General features: G+C 37.4%; 1 protein-coding gene across 1 annotated transcript in view; it reads right to left on the bottom strand.

Annotated features, from left to right (window-relative positions):
- The window catches only part of MTMR7 (myotubularin related protein 7), a 92,114-nt gene that overhangs the window by 41,777 nt on the left and 26,922 nt on the right, over window positions 1–23,415 (bottom strand). The window contains exons 3-6 of the mRNA XM_079143132.1: window positions 22,443–22,605; window positions 14,531–14,688; window positions 6,750–6,878; window positions 2,083–2,217 (exon numbers count right to left, since the gene is read on the bottom strand). Coding sequence (XP_078999258.1) covers window positions 2,083–2,217; window positions 6,750–6,878; window positions 14,531–14,688; window positions 22,443–22,605 — 585 coding nt within the window. The remainder of the gene's footprint in view (window positions 1–2,082; window positions 2,218–6,749; window positions 6,879–14,530; window positions 14,689–22,442; window positions 22,606–23,415) is intronic.

The raw sequence follows: 23,415 nt of genomic DNA, 5'->3' as shown, positions 1-23,415 counted from the left end.
CACTCTTATTTTTTTCTCATATTGCTGCTGAGTACAGATTATAAATACCTATTTTTAATAATGAATGCTTCTGAGTGACTGAAGCTGTGGGTCCTATTTTTCTGTCCTGTTGTGATGCTCTTTGTATTTCCTTATGTTACTCACCTCCACCCCCCACCCCCACCGCCACCACCAAGTACTAGGGATTGAACCCAGGGCTTCGTGCACACCAAGCTATACCCAGCCCCTTTATGTTCATTTCTTAACAACTTCACTGACACATAACTCACATACCATTCAATTCACCCGCTGAAAGTGCAATTCAGTGGTGCTTGGTATAGTCAAAGAATTGTACAACCATCACCATAATCTAATTATAGGACATTTCTATCATCTCAAAGAGCAATCTTCTATGCATTAGCAGTTGCCTCTTGCCATGTCCTCCCATCCCCCCAGCCTAGGCAATAATCAGTTTATTTTCTGTCACTATGAATTTGCCTGGGACATTTCATATAAATGGAACCTCACAATTGAGTGTCTTTTTGGCACAAACTTACTTAGCATGGCATTTTCAGGTTCATCATGTTGTAGTGTATAAGTACTTTATCCCGTCTATAGCTGAATAATATTCCACTGAATGGACATACCACATTTTATAAATCTATTCTCAGTTAATGAACATTTGGTTATTTCCACTTTTTTGGCTATTAATAATGAATAAACATTCATATGGTAGTTGTATGTGGACATATGTTTTCATTTCTCTTGGGTTATACACCTAGAAATGGAATTGCTGGTCATATTATAATTCCATAACACTTAAGGTCCTTATGCTCTTTAAACCTTTTTATGATGGAAAAAAAAAAAAAAAAAAAAAAACTCCAACTGTAATTTGAAGAGTAAAAAATTCTCAACTTCACCTCTCACCCAACTAGTGCTAATGGGTTTTGATATACATTCCCCCCATGTTTTCCCCCCAGTGGAATTGATTATATTACATATTGTTCCTGTATCCTACTCTGCTGTTCAATAGTACATGTTAAACTACTTTCCTTTCCATACTCACATAAAAAGAAAGAGCTGCATGTGTATCTTATCTCTCATCAGTCATAGGCCCAGATGCATTTCATTACTGGACAGAAATTACAATGCCAAATATATTGAACACAAGACATTTCATTCTGTCTTCTCACCCTGTGCAATATATTCCCTGTGTCTATAGGTGATTGGTTTCCATGTCTTCACTGCCACATCCTTCTGGGGACTCAGTTTTTTGATTGATTTTGAAAGAATTGATTTTGAAAGGAGTTAAACTGGAAATTGTATTGTACCCAGTACTATTAAAAAGTGAAGCTCAGAGGAAGGAAAGTGAAAGATCACCTTGGCCTGCCCCTGGATGACTAGTTCTGTTATTTCCTACTGGAAGTTCCATAATTAGAAAGTTAATACATAGGTAATTATAAAATAATATTTTTCTAACAACAGACAAGTAAAAAGTTATCTACCTCTCCACACCCTACTCCTTTCTCCATAGAATTTTAGCTTGGTGTTTATCCTTCCAGGTCTCATTCTATATACTTTTACAAATCTATAGGTTTTTTTTAACATAAATACAATAGTGTACCTATTATCTTGTGACTTTAAAACTTAACATTATATTTTATAGATCTTTCCAAATCATAGGTATAGATCACTACAAGTAGAATTTGCAAAAGCGTATCTGAATACCTCACAAAAATTGAACTACCGGAGTTCCACAGTACACTTCATATTGTCACAGCAGAAAGAGATGTTTTAGAAAGAAAACAAATGGTTCCTGGGTATCTTTAGGAGAGCAATTTCTAAAACTAAACCGCCCTCATTTATTGTGTGGGCTGTGCTCCCACACAATGCTAGGAGCAGGGAAACAGAAAATGTGCTTGACACAGTCAGCCCTTCAGGAGCTTAGGTCCTCCAGAAAGCAGCACAGCCAGGCTCCCAAGTACTGACCATGCAAAGAGGAACAGCCCTGTGCAGACTGAGCAGCAGTGGGCTGTCAGCTCTGCCTGGACTCTGGCTTCACACCGCAGAGTCACCGACAGGCACCAGAATGGTGACACTTACTTTAGGCCGAGTGTCCACGACGTAAATGAAGTCGCTTCCTGGATTGGCTTTCCTGATGGCCTGGAGCATCTGCTCGTCCTCCAAGCACCGTGCACTAAAGCCAGACAGGGGCTGGCTGCTCCGGCAGATGGAGGCCTGCGGGGAGAGGCCACAGAGACTCAGCAGTGTCAGGCAACTGCACCCAGAAGAGGCTCTGGGAGTATCTCCTAAACAAAGACCCCTTGGTTCTCCTACACCACACACCAGCTTATGAAAATATGGTAACACTGTCTCGGGAAATCAAGATTTGTTTATTTTTAATTCAGGTCAAAGAAACCGCTCCACGGGCAAACAGTACAAAAACTCTCTGTGTAAGATATTAGGACTGTGTAAAGATGTTTAGATAAGATCAAAATTATGAAATTTAAAGCCATTTAAATAAACTACTTTCCTTTTCACTGATATTATTTTATTTTCTTGCCAAAAGTAGAAATACAAAATCAATATTCTAAAATTTACTGGATAGAACTAATGGTAAGACCAGTTTAAAAAAAATATATGTGTGTGTGTGTGTGTGTGTATGTGTTTAATGCTGTTGGTCATTTTTTCAACTAACCTACTTGAAAATATCAGAAGTACTAAAAACTAATTCTAATTCTATCTAAACGGGAAATTTTCACAGTTATGAAAGCCCAGGTTGCTACCAGGTTTGGTACCAGTTGACACAAACCTGTGCTGACTCCAGGGTGCTTAGAAACAAGAGGCTCCTTCGGCATCAATCTGCATTCTTTACTGCGCTGCCCCTGCCCTGCAATTCTAACATAGTACAGTCAGCCTTCCATATTCACAGGTTTCACATTAGTGGACCAAAAATATTCAGAAAATAATTGTGTCTGCACTAAATAAATTCAGACTTTTTTGGGTCCTTATAACAATATAGCATAACATTTACTTATAAAGTAGTCACATTGCATTGGGTATTACAAGTGATCTAAAGATGATTTTGCACAGGAAGATGCACTCAGGTCATACACAAATACACACTATTTTTGAATCCTCAGACTCTGCTGTCTGTGCAAACCATTCCCCATTGAGGGATGACAGCATACTGCATTGTTAGATGACATGTGGAAGAACATGAACCTACTCCGGAGTCCTGAAAAAGTGAGTACAGATGACCTTGCAGCTATAAAACATAAACATAAGGTTTTTTGGTAAAGTCTTTTTTTTTTTTTTTTTTTTGTAGATTTAAACTTTGCTTTAATGTTTAAATTAAATATATAAATCTCCCATACATGAATGACTCAAAGAATGTACCTGAGACAAGTCCCCTGGGTAGGATAAGGCAGTAGTCATGGTCGGTGAGAAGGGAACCCGTCCAGGCAGGCTGAGGAGGGGAGCCCCTTGTGGGAAATAGTCACCATGTGTCATCTCATGCCCACGGGGCTTGATAAAAGGCTCTATCCACAAAAGGGTATCCTTTCTGGGTCCAATTCTAGCTTCCCCATTCCTAAAGTCCAACCCAGGGCTTGCATTTCCCCAGAAGAACGTGGGCTTCAGTGCAACTCACTGGACAAGGAGGGAACATTTCTCACTAGTTATAAACATCAAGAATCATAGACTGGCTAGACACATAGCCATCTGAGGACCCCAGTTCCATTCTGAAGTAGAAAGGGACCATTACTGACGTGGTACGAGGAAATCAGGGTTTGTAGCCAGGTTCAGAATTCTGCAGGCAGCATATGGAAAGGTGAAAGCAAAGCAAAGGAGCAGCTGAGTCCCCCAGAGTCATCTAGTTCTTCAGCAGCAGGGAGGGGAAAGGGACCTGAGGGTCTGAACACGAAAGAGAGGACAGCAAGCCAGGGCAAGGCCCAGAAGCAAGGTGAAGAGAGACCAAAGGACAGGGGAGCAAAGGCAGCCTGCATCAGTAACAGTCACCAGAAAATCGCCACAGATGGCTTGGCCTGGGGTCCAGTTTCCTTGTGTCTTTTCTGAGTCAGGGTCTACCACCCTTCTCTGAGGGAATTCTGACTGGAAAGTGAAAAATTCTGTGTTTGTTTCACATGATATTTTATCTGGGTTAAAGAAATAGTTAAGGATAGCTAGCACCAGGCAACCTGTTGGATTCTATCAGAAGAGTAAGGCAAGGGACCTTCTCTAAATGTAAGAATTTGTCTGAGAATGCACACACCTAAACTCACTAAGCCAGTGAGATTCCAACCATGAAAGGAAGCAAATTAGTGACTACAACTCTTACCAATGACCTTCTGGGGGAGAGGAGCTAGTTTTAAATGAGGGGTGAAGTCAGAACAATATACTATGAAATGTGGATCATACATTATACCAGATATGTTAAACAGACTTCACACTGGTATATTGTGGGTCATTTGCTGAACCTATGATGTGCTCCAAAGAGAATTCCTCATTGACTCAGTGATTTCTACATGCAGTTTTCAATTTTGTACAGAACAGTGGGTGGTCTCTGAGTGTTTCTGTGTATTCTATACACGCCCTAGATCCTCGGGAGGTTAAGGAAGTTTTAGTAGCCCCTGGCAGCATTTCCTACAGATGTCAGTGACCTGAGAACAGAGATTAAAACCTCCCAGTGGTACTATCAGGAGAGCTTCTTATTTACAACGCTACTAATAATTAAAATCTCAATGTTTTGAGTGTGTATGTAACAGGCACATCGTAAGAAATTCATATATTTTATTTAATCTTCTAATTATCATATATAGTAAGAGCTTTTATTATCTACAGATGAAGTGATGAAAAAGCATACAGAGATTAAGGACCTTATTCAAGATCACAGAATTAGTACTTAGAAAAACCAGGATTTGCATCCAGACAATATATTTCCTGATCCTAAGTTCTTAACCAAATATAGCACCCCTGAGAGAAAATAAACCAGAGAGTATGACAATATATCAAGAGCAGCATACAAGAAGATCTGGCTTTTAATCTCACTTACTATATGATCTTGAGTAATTAATGTACCTTCTCTGAATCTTAGTTCTCTCGTCTATTTTATAGTATATAACACTACAATACTCCTAGGATTGTACCTATCACATGAGAAGTGCCAATGAATATTAGTGATAAAAAGAAAGACTGTGTTTTTCTTAAGGAAACTTCCATTAGAAATCTTCAGGAGTTTTGTATCCCAGAAATTTATGCTGAGAATTTAGGAGATCTTGTGGTGCACAATTTAAAGTAAACACCTCTTCTTTTGCTTTAAAGAATGTAGCACTCCTGAGAGCTCTTGATTATAAAGATGCACAGAATTCTGAACACTTATACATCTCTACCTATGATCTGTAAAGCTATTTGATTCCAAAGGGAATCCATGTGACTCTACCTAACCCAGGTGTGGTATAAGACCTAAAAGTAACCTTATGGGTTGCCTTGACATCTGGTGAAACTGAGAAGTCCCCAACACTAGTTTCCCTAAATACTCTGCTTTTTTGGATAAACAATTCTCCTTATCCACCAGGGTAGGGGCAGTTGCTGTTCATCCCTGAATATGGGGTTTCAGTTCCCCAGCAGACCACAGAATTATTCAAATGAGCCTGTCACAGATTCCTGCAGGAGCCACAGGTGATGTCATCCTGTTGATGCTACAAAGTCTGCCTCTCACTGCCCTTGCTTGTCACTTGGACCCCAATGCAATCCCCATGTGGCTCTTCATGGCATGTGGTGCCCTGGTCTCCTGGGCATTGAGTCTTTATGACTCGTGAGCACCTGTGGATCTACTATGTCCACTGTGAAGTGTCATGAGTTTGGCCATCCCCATCACTCTAAGCTACACTAGACTCACCAACAGGTGCATAGGACATATTACAACACTGTGTATGGTAACAGTGGATCCAAAGGGAATTAGGAACCTCAGCAGGGGCACTTGTATCAAAGGACCTTCCAAAAGACTTCAGGTTCATAAAATGAGTGTGGGCTTCTCTTAATCTAACTACCAATTCCCACTGCCCAACATTTGCCAAGTCATTTCACCATCAAAATATGAAGTGGCCCTTCGGTCATAGCACCTGGGAGTGGGGGTTGGTATTTTAACTATAAAATTGTTATTTACAAGTATGAAGTTCTATTGGGGTGGGAATACATACTCTTAAGCCTTAAAGGTCTGAAATCACAAGAAAGAAAGATCAGCACATTTATGGAATTTGTATCCACTAACTTTTTATGGAAGATGGCCTTTTTCACGTATGGGTTTTGATGAGCAATAACAGCAAGAAGATTTCTCAGAGTGAGGCTACCTCAAAGGAACATGGTCATTAATAGGGGGATGGGAAGAAAAGAAAAAGAATGTGTTGTGAACTTCAGGGGCTTTTCTAATATCAATATGCAAAGGCCCTCCAGCACTAGAACAGGCAGAGCCTCTCAAGAGGACTGCTTAGAGGAGGGCAGGAATAATGGATGATTAAGCTCCAGTACTGTCTGAATCCCATTACTTTATTGTCAAATAAACACAGAGGTGAACTTCTGCACGAGATTAAGGTTTTAGCATAGTTGCAATAATAGCCACAGGAATATCCACAAACCTTTTAAGAATTGCAGGAATATCTACATACCTTTAAGAATTGAAACACACTGTGAACAGAAGGCGGCTAGAAAAAGTCTGGTGATGATAAAACAAAAAAACAAAGTGTAAAACAAAAGCATGCCTTGAGACTTACGTGGTTATCTTTATAGTAGTAAGAAAGGGCAGGAAATCGCCGTCTACTCCGGAATTTGGAACTCCCTACGATGATGTGTGCTGTGGCTGATTTGGGAACGTACAGTTCAGTAGGGTAAGAGTCACAGACCTATCACCAGAAAATACAGAAGGATTTTTAGGCAATCGAGTAATCTTCTGTAAATTGCCACCAGAAATCCCACTTCACCATAATTGGAGGTTGCATATGTTAAGTTTTCTCAACTAAGTTACAGAGGAAGCTCTTTTGAGGAAACCAAAAACCACTTCAAAGAAATGAATTGTCACTGATTCTATATAATGATTCTGAAGATAAGCAAGACACCCATGAACATCCTGTTCTTGTACACTGTCCCTTTTCTCCTGGGGATCTTTTTGCGAAGCAGCCCAGTAATAATTGAGCATTCTGTTCATCAAAAAAGGACAAATTATAATTTTGCATCCTGACAGCTGAGAAAACATAAGCCACTTGTATTTGATTGAAAGACAGCCTGACACTGGGGACAATTTTCCTAAGATATAAGCACAGTAGCTGTCATCAGATTACCTTTGTGTTCCCAGCACAAAGGCTTGCATTTCTTTGCCCTCCCTGGATAGTCCTGTCCTGCCTTCTCAAATCTCATCTATTCTTCCAGAGCCAAACCAAGTTCCAGTTCCCTCAGGGGGCCTCTCTCTGACACTCCAGTTCATGCAATTTCTGAATCTGATTTCCTAATGTGTCACCCATGACCACACAATATCACCGCTTTATTTATGTTGGATTTTATGTGTTGATTTTATAAATGGTAAGAAATGATTTACTCTTTTTGGCAGGAATTATCACAGTGGAAACTGGTACCTTGGAAGGATTTTGTAATTTGGTTTAGCACCTGGCTCTGATTTAGCAACTTTATGACCTTGGAGAAGCCAAACTAGCATGAGCACTTTGGTTTTCTAATCTCTAAACCCAATACTGCAGCAATAGTATCTTGAGGGGTTGATAAAAGGATTAAATCAGCACTCATGACAAAGCACTTTGTAAACTGTCAGAGCTGAAAGAAATGCCTATGGTAGCTACAGTTATAGTTGCTGATGCTGATGCTCAACACATTTTGCTTTTGCATCAGCCTATCAATCTTTCTGCAATGTGTCAACAGCCATTTCCTGGGCTTCATCAAGCAGCTGTTTATTTCCTAAAAGTCACTCATCTTCCTAGGCAAAGCAAGAGTTCTCAAGCAGATGTAGCAATGGGAAAATACGTTATCTGCAGATCCTGTTTTTCTCCATCCACCCTTACCACTGTGGAAGATGGGACTGAAGGGAATACAAGCTGACTACATGTGAGATCCAAGTCTCCTTAGCACTTATAAGTTGTTCATCATGCTGCCTTCCCTTGCCTGCCTTTACTATCTTTGTTACCAGACTGGTGGGAAACATGGAGCAGGAGATAAAAGAGCCACAAAGGGTATGTCCACAGGCCCAAAGGATTCCTCCAAAGATGTTTTAGGAAAGACTACCAAAGAGTTTAATGTGGGCTCTGACACCAGCACTCTAGAGGAAACTCCTGTACCAAGAACTGACGGCCCAGCCTTCTTGGACTGGGACAGCTGGAATGACTGCTGCAAGACTCCTTCCCCATGCCAACCTGGTGTCTGAATTTGCCTGAATCTGTCTCATTCTGCTAGATCATTACTACAGAGACCACTCCTGCTTGTCTGAGGTTCAAGAGACATGTAGTCACTGCACCAGACAGGCATTTTCTTAAAATAACAGTTTTTAAAAGGAAATAAGTAGGTTTTTAGTAAGTTGGGGATTACCTACTTTCTTCCTTAAAACAACAGTAAGGAATAGCAAAGCTTTATGACTAAATGAAACATGATTAAGTAGTAAGCAAGATTTCTCAGCATACTTATTCCATACAGCTTCTGAATATCAAGAAGAGAGTAAGAAACTTTAGGGTTCCTGCCAGACCCTTTGTTGGGTCTCCCAAGACCAGAAAATGCCCAGCCTGGCTCACGTCATGACCTTGGGTGCTCCACAGCTGGAATGAGAACAAGAAAAAAGATAAACATCCAGAGCCCACTCTACTTGCCACTCTCAACCCAACTTAGGAACCACACTGTTGTCTATGCATGCACAGCCCTCTTTGTTCACCTGGGCAGTAGAGAGGACAGACTCCTGCCCTCAGAGTATCAGACTGTTCACTCTCCAGGATAGAAAAATGTAGACCTTCACAGCTTAGTGTGTGTAAGGGCCAAGAACTCAACAACCTGAGCCCAGTCAACAGTAGGAAGGCTTGCACAGGCTGGCATGGTCTCCCCCTAAGAAGATAATAACAGTCACAAGGTTTTTCCCCAGAGGACTGGTTCTTGGGAGAAAAACTCCATGGTACATATAGAGCTTTCTGATGAGTCTCTCATGGGGAACTCTTTAGAAGTTAAAACACCTCTGAAAAAACTCAGATTCAGAGGGCCAATTTAAAAATACAACTTCTCACAGAGCTGAAGAAAAGAAATTCATCCCGCTTTCATCAAAGAAGATAGCGCTCTCTAGTGCAAATTAAAATAACAATCCTATACTGAAAACTACAAAACACTGATGAAACAAATTGAAGAGGACGCAGTAAATGGAAAGGCATCCTATGTTCATGGATGAGAACACTTAATGTAGTTAAAATGCCCACACTACCCAAAGCGACCCACAGATTTGAGGCAATCCCTATCAAATCCCAATGGTGTTTTTTGCAAAAAGAGAAAAATTCATCCAAAAATTTGTATGGATTCTCAAGAGATTCCATATAACCAAAACAATTTTTAAAAAGAACAAAGAGGATTCATATTTCATAACTTCAATGTATATTATGAAGTCATATAAATTTTACAGTAACCAAACAGTGGCCTAAAGATAAGACAAATAAATCAATGGGATAAAGAACTAAGAAATAAACCTTCATATCTATATATAAAGTGATCCTCAGTAAGGGTGTCAAGCCCACTCTAGGAAAAAGACAGATTCTTCAACAAACGGTACTAAAAAAAATTAGATATATACAGGAAGAAGAAACTGAAGGCAGACTCTTATGCCATATCATAAAATTAACTCAAAATGGATTAAAGACCTAAATGTAAGATAAAAAACCTATAAAGCTCCTATAAAAGTAATTAAGGAGCTACACATGGTGATGCACACCTGTAATTCCAGATTCTTGAAAGGGTATTACAGGAGGATTATAAGTTTGAGGCCAGCCTTGGTAATTTAGTGAGAGACTGTCTCACTAAATTAAATAAAAAACTAAATAAAGAGCCTGTCTCACTAAATAAAAAATAAAAGTGGCTGGTGATGTAGTTCTGAAATAGAGTACCCCTGGGTTCAATCCCCAATACCATACACATAAAAAAAAAAAGTACATAAGGGAAATGTTGTATTGTATTGGGCTTGGTATTGATTTCTTATATATGACACCAAAAACAAAGACAATAAAAAAGAAATAAGACCAATGGGAAATGGGACCAAATCAAACTTAAAACTTTTGTGTCTAACAACACAATCAAAACAATATAAAGGCAAACTATGGAACAGAAAAAAATCTTTGCAAATTATATTTCCTATATTATTATCCAGAATATAGAAAGAATCCCTACAATTCAATAACAAAATCAAATGACCTGATTAAAAATGGGCAAAAGACTTGAATAGACATTTCTCCAAAGAAGATACACACGTTATTAGGGTTGTCACCATTAAGAGTAAAATAGAAAAAAACAAGTGTTGGCAAGGATGTAGAAAAACTGAAACCTACTGTTGGTAGACTGTTAAAAAGTGCAACCACTAGGGAAAACAGTAGAAAGATTCCTCAAAAATTTTAAAATAGAATTACCATATGACCTAGCAATTCCACTTCTGGGTAAATAACCAAAAGACCTAAAGCAGAGTGTCAAAGGGATGTTTGTACAATCATGTTCACAGCAGCATTGTTTGTAACAGCCAAGAGGTGAAAGCAAACCAAATGTCAATCATTTGAGGAATGGATAAACAACATACAGTGAACTATAATGGAATATTATTCAGCCTTCTTTTTTAAAGGCAGGAAATTCTGTGACATGCTATAACAGATTAACCTTGAGGACATTATGTTAAGTGATCTACACCACTCACAGAGACAATATTGTATGATTCCACTGATGTGGGGTTATTAAAGTAATCAAATTCATACAAACAAGAAGTCAAATGATGGTTGCCAAGGGCTGGGGAAATGGGGAGCTGTTGCTTAATGGGTACAGAATTCATTTTTGTAAGCCAATTTTATTTTAGAGAATCAGCTGGACAACAATGTGAATATACTGAAAATTACCGAACTGTACACTCTAAAATGGTTCATATAGCACATTTTATGTTACGTATTTACCACAATAACAAAAGAAACAATTGTGGTAGCATTTACCACTATCATTTTTATCACAGAGCTGCAGTCCAAATTTTAATAATTAATAGTGTACTACATTATGGCACATATGACAAATATAGTGGCATGCCACTATATTTCAAATGTCACTCCTCAATAAGACTTCCACAATTCTGTCTGGTTTTGAAACTCAAGAAAGAAAATTTAGAAAGAATAAGGAAAAGTTCATGAGGGAAAACACCTTTCTTTCTGAAGATTTTTTTTCCTGAATTTTTTGTGTTTCTTCTGATTGTGCCTTAGTTCATAATGAAAACAGATTAGAAAGTTAATCATTTTAGTTTCTTGCTTTTCTTTGCCCTCCACTAAATAAATTAGCCTGACTAGACTACCCGAACATTTCTCTGTAGTCCTGCCCTTGAGGAATTTTCTTGGTAATTCTTTCACCCCATTCAATAAGTTTTTGCTCAGTACCTTACTATATTCCAGGCATTGTTTTTAGGCACTGGGGCAGAAATACATAACAGAATTTGGGGCTTTCAACAATTCATGTTCCCAGAACAACTGATCTTTGTTTACCTGGTTATAAACTTCCAGTAAATATATTACCATCACAGGTTATTTTCCTTCTGAGATGCCACCCAGGTGGTCTGAGACTTCTGTATTCAAGTCCAATTACTCAATCAAAAACTTTCAGATAAGAGTTTGTTGTCAGGAACTGGGATATATCTACACAGAAAGTTTCTTCTTAAATATTTAGGATCTAAAACTTATTTAAAGAAATTTAAGATGAATGAAGAAAAGGGTATGAATGGTACAAATGATTTATGTATACATAAATAAAATAGAATAATAATACATAAAATATAGCTGTAGCAAACTGAAGTAAATGGTTTTAATAAAATCACAGGGGGCTGGTTTGTGGCTCAGTGATAATGTGCTTACCTAACACACAGGAGGCCCTGGGTTCAATCCTCAGCACCACATAAAAATAAAATAAAGGTTAAAAAAAAAAAAAGTGCTACATATAAAAATAGAATAAAATCACAGGTTTGAATATATTTTAAACTGTAGTCCAAGAAAGTTCAACTAAAAATTTAACCTAGTAACAAATGCCGATCACTTTATTTAAAGAAAGATAATTCCAAGGTTGGGTATAAAACAAAATCCTGGCTCAGAGAGTTAAAGTACCATAAACATGCATCATAAATGATGTATAAATGATGACAGAATTGACATAATAATATTAATAATTAACCTGTCCAAGACCACACAAATAAAAAATGGCAGAACTGGTTCTAGAGCCTAAGTCATTACACTCTATGTCTGGTATTAATTCCAGCAAGCATAATTTCTTCTCCATCATGTGACACCACTTGCCCCACCTACCTCAAAGGATCTGTAAGAAGTAAAATTTTAAAAAAAAAACTTGTCAAGGAAGGGAGTAAAACATACATTTTTCTCAATCATAAGACTAAAACCACAAGGAAGGGATTAGGACCAAAGTGTCTCAGTGGAATAATAGAAATATTCTGCAAGAACACAACTTGCATCCTATTTCTAAACTGGTAATAAATCAGGATATATCATCTTTTCCCCAATTTTAGTGACATTTACAAAATCAGAAAATTCCCTAGGTTTTTCCCTCTTCTGTCTCAATACAGTTTGTTGATGGTTGTCTTTGTTTTGCTGGGTGTTACTTTTGAAAAGAAATGCTGAGTAACATGTTTTGCAGTCTGTATAATGTAGGACTTTAATGACTGTACATGAGTCATGTTTGTGATGCTAATTCTAGAAGGAAATTTGTCAAAAATAAAAAGAACCTGTATTTCCAAGAAAATCCCATTCCACTAGATATGGCTCCACTTCATGTTCTTCCTCGCCCAAGGATGTGTCATATGTTTTTTTGAATGTTTGTTTTAAAACGGACATCCAATTTTCTTTCTTAAACTTGGATTTTCCTTCCTTTTATTTCCAGTCTAAAAATTCAGTGTGAAGGCTGGCTTCAGCATAAAAATAAATTAGACTGATAATGTTAACCAGATACTTTAAAATGATTAAATAAGGCTTAATTGTTAAATTGAAGTGTAATTACGAAGAGGATTTGGTATATTGAATATCTATTCCCAAAATAACCTATAAATGCAAGATATTCTGAAGAACAATGTGTAAGGACCTGACCTTAGGAAATTAAGATTTATTGTAAAGTTATGATAGCCATAACTACTAAAGGTGTAATTATAGAATTTACATAGTGTTAAATTTGGACAAAGCTTAGCAACAGACCAGGAATTTTCTTTTTCAACAATGTGCTAAAATATAAAACCTGATTAAAAAAAGAATGAAGACACCCCAGGAACTATGAATAGCTCCTGAGAGGAAATATTTGCAGTTATTATAAAACTTATAACAGATTATTATCTGGAATATATAATATTTCGACCAATCAACAAAAAAGACAATCTTATAGAAAAAAAAAAGAGCAAGAATATGAACAGGCAATTGGCAGAAGAATTAATGGGAATGGCCAAAAAGCACAAGTATTACTTAATAAGAAAAAAATTATTGAAGTAAATATATGAGAAAAAAATGAAGGAAAATTTGAAGACAGAAGGGTGGACTCGGGGTGGGAGGTTACACATGAGCAAGCCCCTGGGTTCAATCCTTAACACTACAAAATAACAACAATGAAAAAAAATTTAAAAACCCATAGAAGAATGTTAAAGCATTGGGGTGGTGGGTTAGTACTTACCCCCACTCAGGTTTTTGCAAACTCTCTGGAAGTTTCTTACATTAATTTTATTGCTTCAAACATTTAAGAATTAATAGTGAAGCCAACATTGATGTGAAAATCTACCACTGCAGAGAACATAAATTTAATTTGCTACTCCTGTTTCCCTCTCTCTCTGTTCCTTCCTACAAGAGTGGACACATTTCCCCACATCTCTCTGGGGAACCTCTTGGTGACCTTGTGTACCAATCAAAAGTCCAGTGAGCACACTAAGGAGCTGGTGCCAAACTGCCATCAGAGTCTCTCTGACTTCCCCACTAATCGCTCACTGTGCTATAAAAAGATGTGATGGGAGAATGAGGTCCCAGCCAGCCCTCCCACCAACTGCCTGGCCACAAGATCTCCATAGAACCTCCTTGAATTTTCAATTCCTCACCCGTTAGACAAGGAGTATCTATTATGGATGGTCTTTAAGGTTCCCTTGTTCAAACTTTCTGATTCCAGGTGCAGACTGAAAAATAAAGCTAGCAATAACCAAGAGAGGCTTGGGAACCCACACACTTATACCCAAAAAGAGCTATAACATCCAAAGGAGATAAAAGTCCTGATTCCATGTGGACTGACTATTTGGATCTCACCAACTGCTTCCACTCACTTTGTAGTCTCTATTCACATCACTGAGCTGCCAATAATTATTAGGGAGGCCCATTCGCTTGTATTCTTCACTGAGATCAATCAGCATCCAGCCTTGTTCTCTTTCTTCTTTATCCAGCTTGGGGTTGAATGAAAAGCAGTATAATTCCTCATATTTCACTGCAAGAAAAGGGAGAACAAAGCCAAATAAAGCTGAGTCAAAGCCAGAATCAAATCTCCCCAAAAACATTCTGTCCCAGCTGGAGCTCCCCATCCCAGCCTCCCCCCGCTGGCACAATTCCAGGAGCACCCTCTGTGACCAGGGTCACCCAACTCCTCCTGACAAGGTCTTGGGGCATCTGGACTCAACTTTGCAAGAGCTTCTTTTCTTTTAGAAAACAGGGCCTTCTCTCTGTGCTTCCCCCATCCCAGTTCTTTAAAAGTGAATATATTTTTCTAAACCACATAAAATATGAAGCATAAAAATAATGAAGAACGTGTGTATATTTTAAGACATCAAGAATTCAAGATATATATCTCAATTTTGGGTTTGGAGTACTCTCTCAGAGGTAGAAAGAAGCTCAGGCCACTTCCACATTTTGATGCTCACAATACTAAAAATGAAATAGCAAAACAGTTGGAAAAGCTGTGCATCATATTATACATTCATGTTTAAAAACACTTGAACATATAACAACTACTTAAATATAATTGTGCTGCTCATATTTATAAGATTCATAATAAAATATCAAAGTGTAAGTCACAGCAGCCTGGTCATGGAGTGCAAGTCAAAGGAAGTATCATCAAAGTCTTTTTCAATTTTGTCATGGTATTGCTGTCTTTCTATATTGCCTTTTATGCTTGTGAGGCCAAACCCAATGGCTCCACTGTTTCCTTTTTTGCAGTAAAATCTAAGATTTGGTTTTCTTACTCTCTTCTCGCCATGGAAGGGAAGTGTCCTGACCAGCACTGTCCAACAGAAATACAACGCAAGCCACACATGTTATTTAATTTGTCCTTGCAGACACACTTTAAAAAGTTAAAAAATAAAACTAATTTAGTAATATTTTCCATTTAACCCAATATATCCAAAATATTATCATTTCAATATGTACACAGGGCAAATTACATTAATATTTATATATGTTGTTTTCTACTGTCTTTGAAACTCCATGTGCATTTTATACTTAATGACATGTCTCAGTTCAGATATAATCACATTTTATGCACTAAAGATCCAGCCATATATGACCAGTGACTACCATATTGGAAAGTTCAGACCTAAGCATTATTAATAATAATGAATCGAGTCCTTATTTATTCTAGATTCTTTTCTAATTAGTGTGCTGATCCAGTTTGTAAGCACTATGGTGCTTCTCACTTTACAAATGAAAATGTGAGGCAAAAGAAGTCTGAGGAACATTCCTTCACAAAGAGCCACAGGCTAATGGAGGAGAAACACAGACTAAAATAAAGCTGTCTGGCTGCAGGCTGCAGGCTCCTGACTACTGCACACACTGCTTCCCCAGTGCAGATTCTTCTTTGTTCTTCCCATGCTTTTCTTGTTCCATCCCTATAGTCTTCCTGTTTCAAATAAATTTCTATATCTTTGTATTTTTCCGAGATTCCCCCCCCCCCCATTTATTCCTTAGCTTGCTCACTGTCTTCAGTGAGTACAATATAAAGCTCCTAGACACATGTATTTGGAGACCCTATAAAGGATCTCACCACCAGCAGGAGGCTGAATTACACACGGGCAGTTTCAATTTCAAACTCAAGTTGGTTGCTGTTGAGGTGACTCATGTATGTGGAAGAAAGATATGGTCATATTTTAAGTCATTATACATGCACTCTTAGGAATACAAGGGACTTGACTGGATACTCTGGACCCTTTCAGTCTCTCTTGATGTCATCTTTCTAAATTTCAAAACTTAAAATACTGACTCTTTGAACAAATAATAAAATACATACAGGTGCATGGATACACAAACACAGAGCAAACACTTCCAGTAAAAATAGTTTCTTGTCATCCTAGCTAATTGGGAGACAACATAAAAAAAAATTGAGATCCTGTGCTGGGAACAGCTGGTTCAACACTGACACATCTTTTCCATCTCTAAGTACCATTTTCATGACTCAGGCTTCTGCTCCCATAATGTTAACCACAAATGCAATTTGTTTAAGATGCCAAAAGAATCTCTTGAGAATGCTTCAGTTCCCTCAATGAAAAAAGAGCTGATGAATACGGGGTAATAGGGGAAGTTAAGTTTTCTTGGTTAAATATTTACGAATAGGTTTAAAGGTAGGAGAAAAACATTCTAGGATTCCTGATAGTTCTCTGTGAACGGGCTGATGCCTGTTTCCACTAGGAAGAGGCAATGAAACTGTATATAAATGAAAGCAAGATTAATTATAACACACATTAAAAATCACTTTTTTTTTTTTTTGCAGTACTAGGGATTGAATCCAGGGCCTGTGCTTGCAAGGCAAGTACTCTACCAACTGAGCTATATCCCCGGCCCTTAAAATCACTCTTAAGACATCAGGATCACTCTGAAAACATTAGAATGGGTTGACAATGAAATTAAAATTTTTCTTCTGGATATTTTTAAAGAAATGGGTGATCAGACAAACCTCAGACCCAAATGAAGTAAGTCTGCATGAGGGCAGGAAAACCTCCCTTTTTGTTAGTCAAAGCTCAGTCTTGTTAAAGTGGGCAGCTTCTTACCCAAAGGCCTGCCCACAAGAAAATAGGACTGTCTGCTCTGAAAAATTAAAAAGGATGTTAGCACAAAGTAAATGTTACTGAATATGTCCCATCTTATAATTTTCTGCTCCTCTTACTCCCAGATCCTACAAAATACATAATGAAATTTTTAGCGAGCAGCAGGGAGTTAAGGTCAAAAATTGAAGGCTAATATTTTTGGATATAGATTTTTTAAAAAATTACATATAGAAAAATTATAGTTGTATATATTTATGAGGTACGATGCCATGTTGAGATTTTTAAATACAATGTGGAATGATTAAATCAATCTAATTAACTTATCCTAACCTCAAATATTTAACATTTTTTATGATTTGAAGCAAAATTGAAATGCACAATATTCAATTACTAGCTATGTTTACCATGTTGTGCAATAGATCTTTTTTTAAAAAGTCAGGCTTATTCCTCCCATCTTTGTGAAATGGGAGTGCCGACATCTCTTCAATATACTGATTTTCAGATCTTTTGGGTAAATACTCAGAAGCAGGACTGCTGCATCATATGGTAGTTCTATTTTTAGTTTATTGAGAATCTCCATACTGTTTTCCATAATGGCTATAATAATTTACATTCCCACCAACAGTGTACAGGGTTCTTTTTTTTCCTCTACATCCTTACTAGCATGAAAGAATTATCATCCATCTTTTTTATGTTAGCCATTCTAGCAGATATGAGATCTCTCAGTGTGGTTTTAATTGCTTTTCCCTAATTATCAGTGATGCTGAGCATTTTTTCATGAATCCATTAGACATTCATATGTCATCTTTTGAAAAATGTCTATTTAGGTTCCTTGACCATTTCTTGATTGGATTCTGTGTTTTCAGACTGTGGAGTTCAGTTCCTTACATATTTTCAATTCTAATCCCTTATTAAAAAAAGGCTTGCACATTTTCTCCTGATCCATAGGTCGTCTCTTCCCTGTTAAGTGTTTGTTGTGCAGAGCTTCTCATTTTAGATTTAAAGAAATCTTTAATCTTTATGGAATTTGAATTGAGAGAAAAATATCTGTCCAAGTCCCATCCCTCAACTGATTTACCCATCCTTAAAATACCTCCTATAAAAACATGTCTAATACTCCACTGTCTTTGCACATCACAAAGTCTGACCCATGAAGTCTTGCTGTTAGGGACCAGCAGGTTCAAGAGGATGTGCTCTGAGGGCCTCACTCTAAGAGGTGCCATTACTGGGAGGGCACAGGAGTTCTTCCCATTAGAATGTCTGGATATATATGTCAAAATTAAGCATTATGACTATTGATGCTAACAGTGAAAAAGGACTACTAGACTAAGATTAATATCATCAATAAAAAAGAAACTCCACTTTAAAGACCATTTGAATGTCAATGACTTAGATAAGAAACTGTCATATGTAACTAAAAAGAAATAAAAATTTTAAAAAATGAAATACTCAGTGTGCCTCTAGACAGAAGGAGTAAACTGCATGGGCAGTACGAATTTTAAAATTAAAAAAAATTTTTTTTTCAGAAAAAGAATGTGGAAATCATCTTATATACTTTGTCATATATTACCTACTGAAATTATATAACTAGTTTAGCAAAGACAGACTGGCATATTTTTCTACCTATTCAGAAAGCAAAATGACAATTGCTAAAATGCTACATGAAATTAAGAGTTGAGCTATACTGAGCTATATTTCTAAGAAATATTTCTAGGAAAGCCTAGTTGGCACTTCAGTCAAAAGCAGGACCTTCATTCAAGAACAGAGATGCATGTTCTGACTGATGTTATTTCTGCACTGTTCATGGTGGTCTCTTTAACCTAGGGAAACATGTCACTCCAGTTAAAACTCCATTGCTCTCATCAACTTCTTCACTCTCAGATTATCTCACTTCCTAGAAAAGAGGAAAGGAACGAGTCAGATGGAAACTCTAGACTTGGAACCAGCAAGCCAGCAACTGGTTCCCCCATCAGCATCCACTCTGCTCCTTCCCTCCCATACAAATGAAAAGGTGCTCATTCTGCCACAGGAAAGAGAGAGATGAGGAAGACAAAACATTAGGGAAGGAATGAAAATAACCCAGCTTGATTCCCAGGTATTGGGAAAAGGTTATGAAAACAGATTATTTAGGGAAAAATATGGAGGAACTGCCTCTCATTATAGACTAAGTGGGAAAAGCAGATGTTAATTTAATATTGAAATCAGAAGCACTTTAAAATTGAAAGAAAAACAATACCAATCAGCATGAGCAGAATGTGAAGGGTGGGTAAGGAGGGGAAAGTTACAAGCTATATCAAAGGACACAGAAATATGTGGTTTTTAGTAACTAATGAAAGACAAATTGTTCCAGGCATTCTGCTAAATTCAAGCAACTTAAAATAAATGCAGTGAAAGACCATTTAGAATGAGGTGAAGCTAACACAGCTTTTGTTGGATTTTGCATATTTAAAGTAAAAGTAATGAGGATGCCTATTTTCCTGGCTATTTAACAACAACAACAAAAAAAAAAACCCAAATGTTTGAATTAAGCAGTATGACTATTGAGTCTAACAGTGAAAAAGGACTACTAGACTCAGATTAGTATCATCAATAAAAAAGAAACTCCACTTTAAAAACCATCTGAATGTCAGTGACTTAGATAAGAAACATAAAAGGTTAAAATTAAGCAAATGAGACTACCTCAATCATGAAGTTTAAAAAAAAAAATCATAATAAATGTACTGGGATGGGTGTGTAGCTCCGTGGCACAGCATGTGCTTTGCACGTGTGAGGCCTTGGGTTCAATCCAAAGCACAGAGAGAAAAAAAAAGAAAGATTGCAGAAGAATTAGGAGTTGAGATGCTGAGATGAACTAAAAGAGCTGTAATTTAGTAAAAATGGGAAAATAAACAAAAGAAATTATTTAAATGTTAAAGGGCCCACAAACACTAAAGAAGGAAAAATAATTGATATAAAAACAAACAGCAGAAGGCGAATTAGAGGCAGGAATTAAGAGAACATGGGAAAAGTAAAAGCCCTTGAGAAATAGGGTCTTTCAATCAGAAAAATTTACCTCCTTGTTCGTAGATTGGATCTATGGGGCTTAATTTATTTTCTCATTTGGATCACAACTTTTATTTTAACCTGTTTCTTTACTGAGAATTAAAGAGCTTACTGAATTTGGCCACATTATTTTGTACCAGGATCTTTCATAGCCCATGACCAAATGTTTACCAATCATTATTCTTACACAAGGCAACCCCCCCCAAAAAAAAAAAACTCTCCTAATTTTTCAGTAATTTGATTTACCCTCATCCTAGACATCCTAAGAATCTTGAAAGCTTTGCAAATGTCTCCTTCACTGTGATATACCCAGGGGAAGGGGAAGGGAAAGGTGCATTTTGGAAAATATCCTTGGAGGGTTCTGATGAACCACCCCTTCCCTAGTTTGAGAGCAGTGGTTTCATATCTGACCCCCTCTAACTTTCCTCGTCTCCACCCAGACTCAAAACCGTTGCTTCTAAGGGTGGAGCCTGTAATAAATACGTCCTAACTTTAGCAGTGCCTTTAACATAAAACTGTGAAACTGCTTGGTTCTATTTCATCTTCCCACACTCATTAAAGCACTGTGTGTTACATAAACTGACATTTCTAATGCCCATATTTTAAAAAGTTAGTGAATCTCTTAAAGCCTCTCAGGTGATGGCTTTAATTCAATTAATTGCTATGATTCCTTTTTTGGAAAAGGTAACCAGTCAGATCTCTGGCTGCCTTTAATACCTAACTCCCAAAACATCTTTTAAGAAAAAGTACATATTTTTAAAAGCAGAGGGACAAAATGGTTTTCCTCCCTGTGAATCCTTGCAGTGAAAGTCCTGGCACTTTCTGGCTGTGGGCCACAGCCCTCTTCACCACTGTGATCTACTCTTCCAGCTGCTCGGCCCTTTCCCAGTTCTCTGGGCTATTACTAAATCCCATTAATCCGGTCAGAGCACATTTATTACCAGTACATCCATTAATCAGTGACACAGAAGTTGCTGGCACACAATTCTCCTTGCATTCTCTGCTGCGTGCAACCTAATGTACATCTTCCCAGAACTTCTGTTCCAATTATAGTGCACCCTCCAAAAAGTTCAACTGCTTTTCTGGCTTACTCTGCATTTCTTAGAGGAAAAGGCGTCAACCTACTGCCTTTAAAGGGGAACAAAGCAAAGTCAAAATTATCAGATTTTGACAGCTTGCAGTCATCATTTCCATTAAATATGGCTCTTAGTTACAAAAGATTAGTTACATTAAATATGGCTCTTAGTTACAAAAGATATAGTCATAGCATAAGGAACTCAAGACCCAGCCTTACAAAGTTCACAAACTTCTTGTTCAAATCAAAATGCATTTGGCAAAGTAAATAAGCACATAACCTATCTTCCTAATTGAGGACTGCTATATAACACTTAACTTCTTTATCAATGGTGTTTTTTTCACTGTATTCTCCAAAGGAATCTAGAAGTTCCTTTTAAGCAGAAGAATTTCACAGTTCACACAAGCCAAGAGAAAGATGAAAAACACTTCTATAGAAGTGAATAATAAACTAAAGATCCCAACATACACAGAATTAGAACAAGATTGTAAATGAGAAAACCTATTTTTTTCAAAAATAGAATTCTTCCCACCATACTGAAGGACATTTTGTCTAAAAGAATTGACATATCCATACCCTGAATATTCACTGAGGCTAACAAGAGTCTGGTTAGGTGCACCAGCCTTGTAAAACATATATTACATCAAAAACCAAAGAAACCAAACCTTAAAATCCCTGAGAGGGGGAGAAATATACAAGAAGTGTTTGGTTAACAATGTTGCCCACACAAAAGAATTTGTCAGTTCTGTCTTGGGCCCTCATTTAAGGTGGCTCAATTACCATAGTATATCAGATGGACATAGTTTTAAGATGATTTCATCCTAAGAGGAAAACACACAACCATCTCCACCAAGAGAATGTGAATATTAAGATTAATGACAGAGGACCATCAAGTAACTAATTCAGGAGTGGCCCCCAAGGACAAAGAACTACATAGCAGGTGATCATTCAGACTTTTGGCCTCAGCCAAGGACAATGATGACATACAATTCCTAAAACACTAGCATTCATAAAACTGCACAAACTCTTGCACATGATTTGCTATTTTGCTTAAGATTGGGTCTATAATCAAAGCCAAGTCCTCTGGCCTACCTGGACGTGCAAGGCGTGTCAAAGAGATGTACACATCATGGCAATCTCTTTCTTGTGGTATGATGAGTTGTATGATTTGAAAGTTCTTGCAGCGTATCAGAAGAGGACATCCAGTAGCAGTTGTTGCCTGTTTTTCAATGGTGGAAATCTGACTGTGAAGAATCTAGAAACCAAAAGTTAATTTGGATACACTAAGCCCAAATAACCAACAAATACAACAAGGATTAACACAGGTCCCTAAGCCACACAGATAAGAAACACAATACAACCTTCAGCTAAGTCACCACCTGTGCCCTGATAAAAAGAACTGAGTTGTTCCAAGTAAGAACAGACAGCCCTGATTTAGCTTTTTTTTTTTTTTTAATATTAAGTTTTCTGATATCCTAGATAACTATTGTGAAACCAAATATTCAACGTGTAATTGTGCACAACTTCAGGTAAGAGAACATTTTAGGGGTTAAATGTTTAATGTGCTTAATAGCTGAAATTTAAAAAGGTCATGAGAAGTTGGTAAAATAAACTTTTGTAAACAACAGAAGCTAGTGATGGCTCCACTGGGAGGGGCCACCATGCTCCTTATTTCCACATGGAACACTCAAATTCAGTGGCAACTTGGGCTTGTTGTTTTCAGAGCTGTTGGTGGTCAGGCAGGCTGTAGAATAAAAGATTTATTTTAGTTTTTAATTTTCTATTACTTTCAAGTGACAAATCATAACTATGTATATTCATAGGATACAATGTGACTTTCTGATGTATGTACGCAATGAAAAATGATTAAATCAATCTAATATACCCATTGCCTTACTTATCTATCATTTCTTTATGGTGAGACATTTGAAATTTGCTCTCAATTATTTTGAAATATACATTATTAGTGACTATAGTACCTTGCCATGCAATAGACCTCAAAACCTACCCTTCCTATTTGAAACTTTGTACCTTTGGTTAACAACTTCCCATTCCTTCCCTCCTC

Source organism: Sciurus vulgaris, assembly GCF_902686455.1.
Source record: "Sciurus vulgaris genome assembly, chromosome: 5".
NCBI classification, from domain to species: Eukaryota; Metazoa; Chordata; class Mammalia; order Rodentia; family Sciuridae; genus Sciurus; species Sciurus vulgaris.
This window is presented reverse-complemented; position numbering and strand designations above follow the sequence as displayed.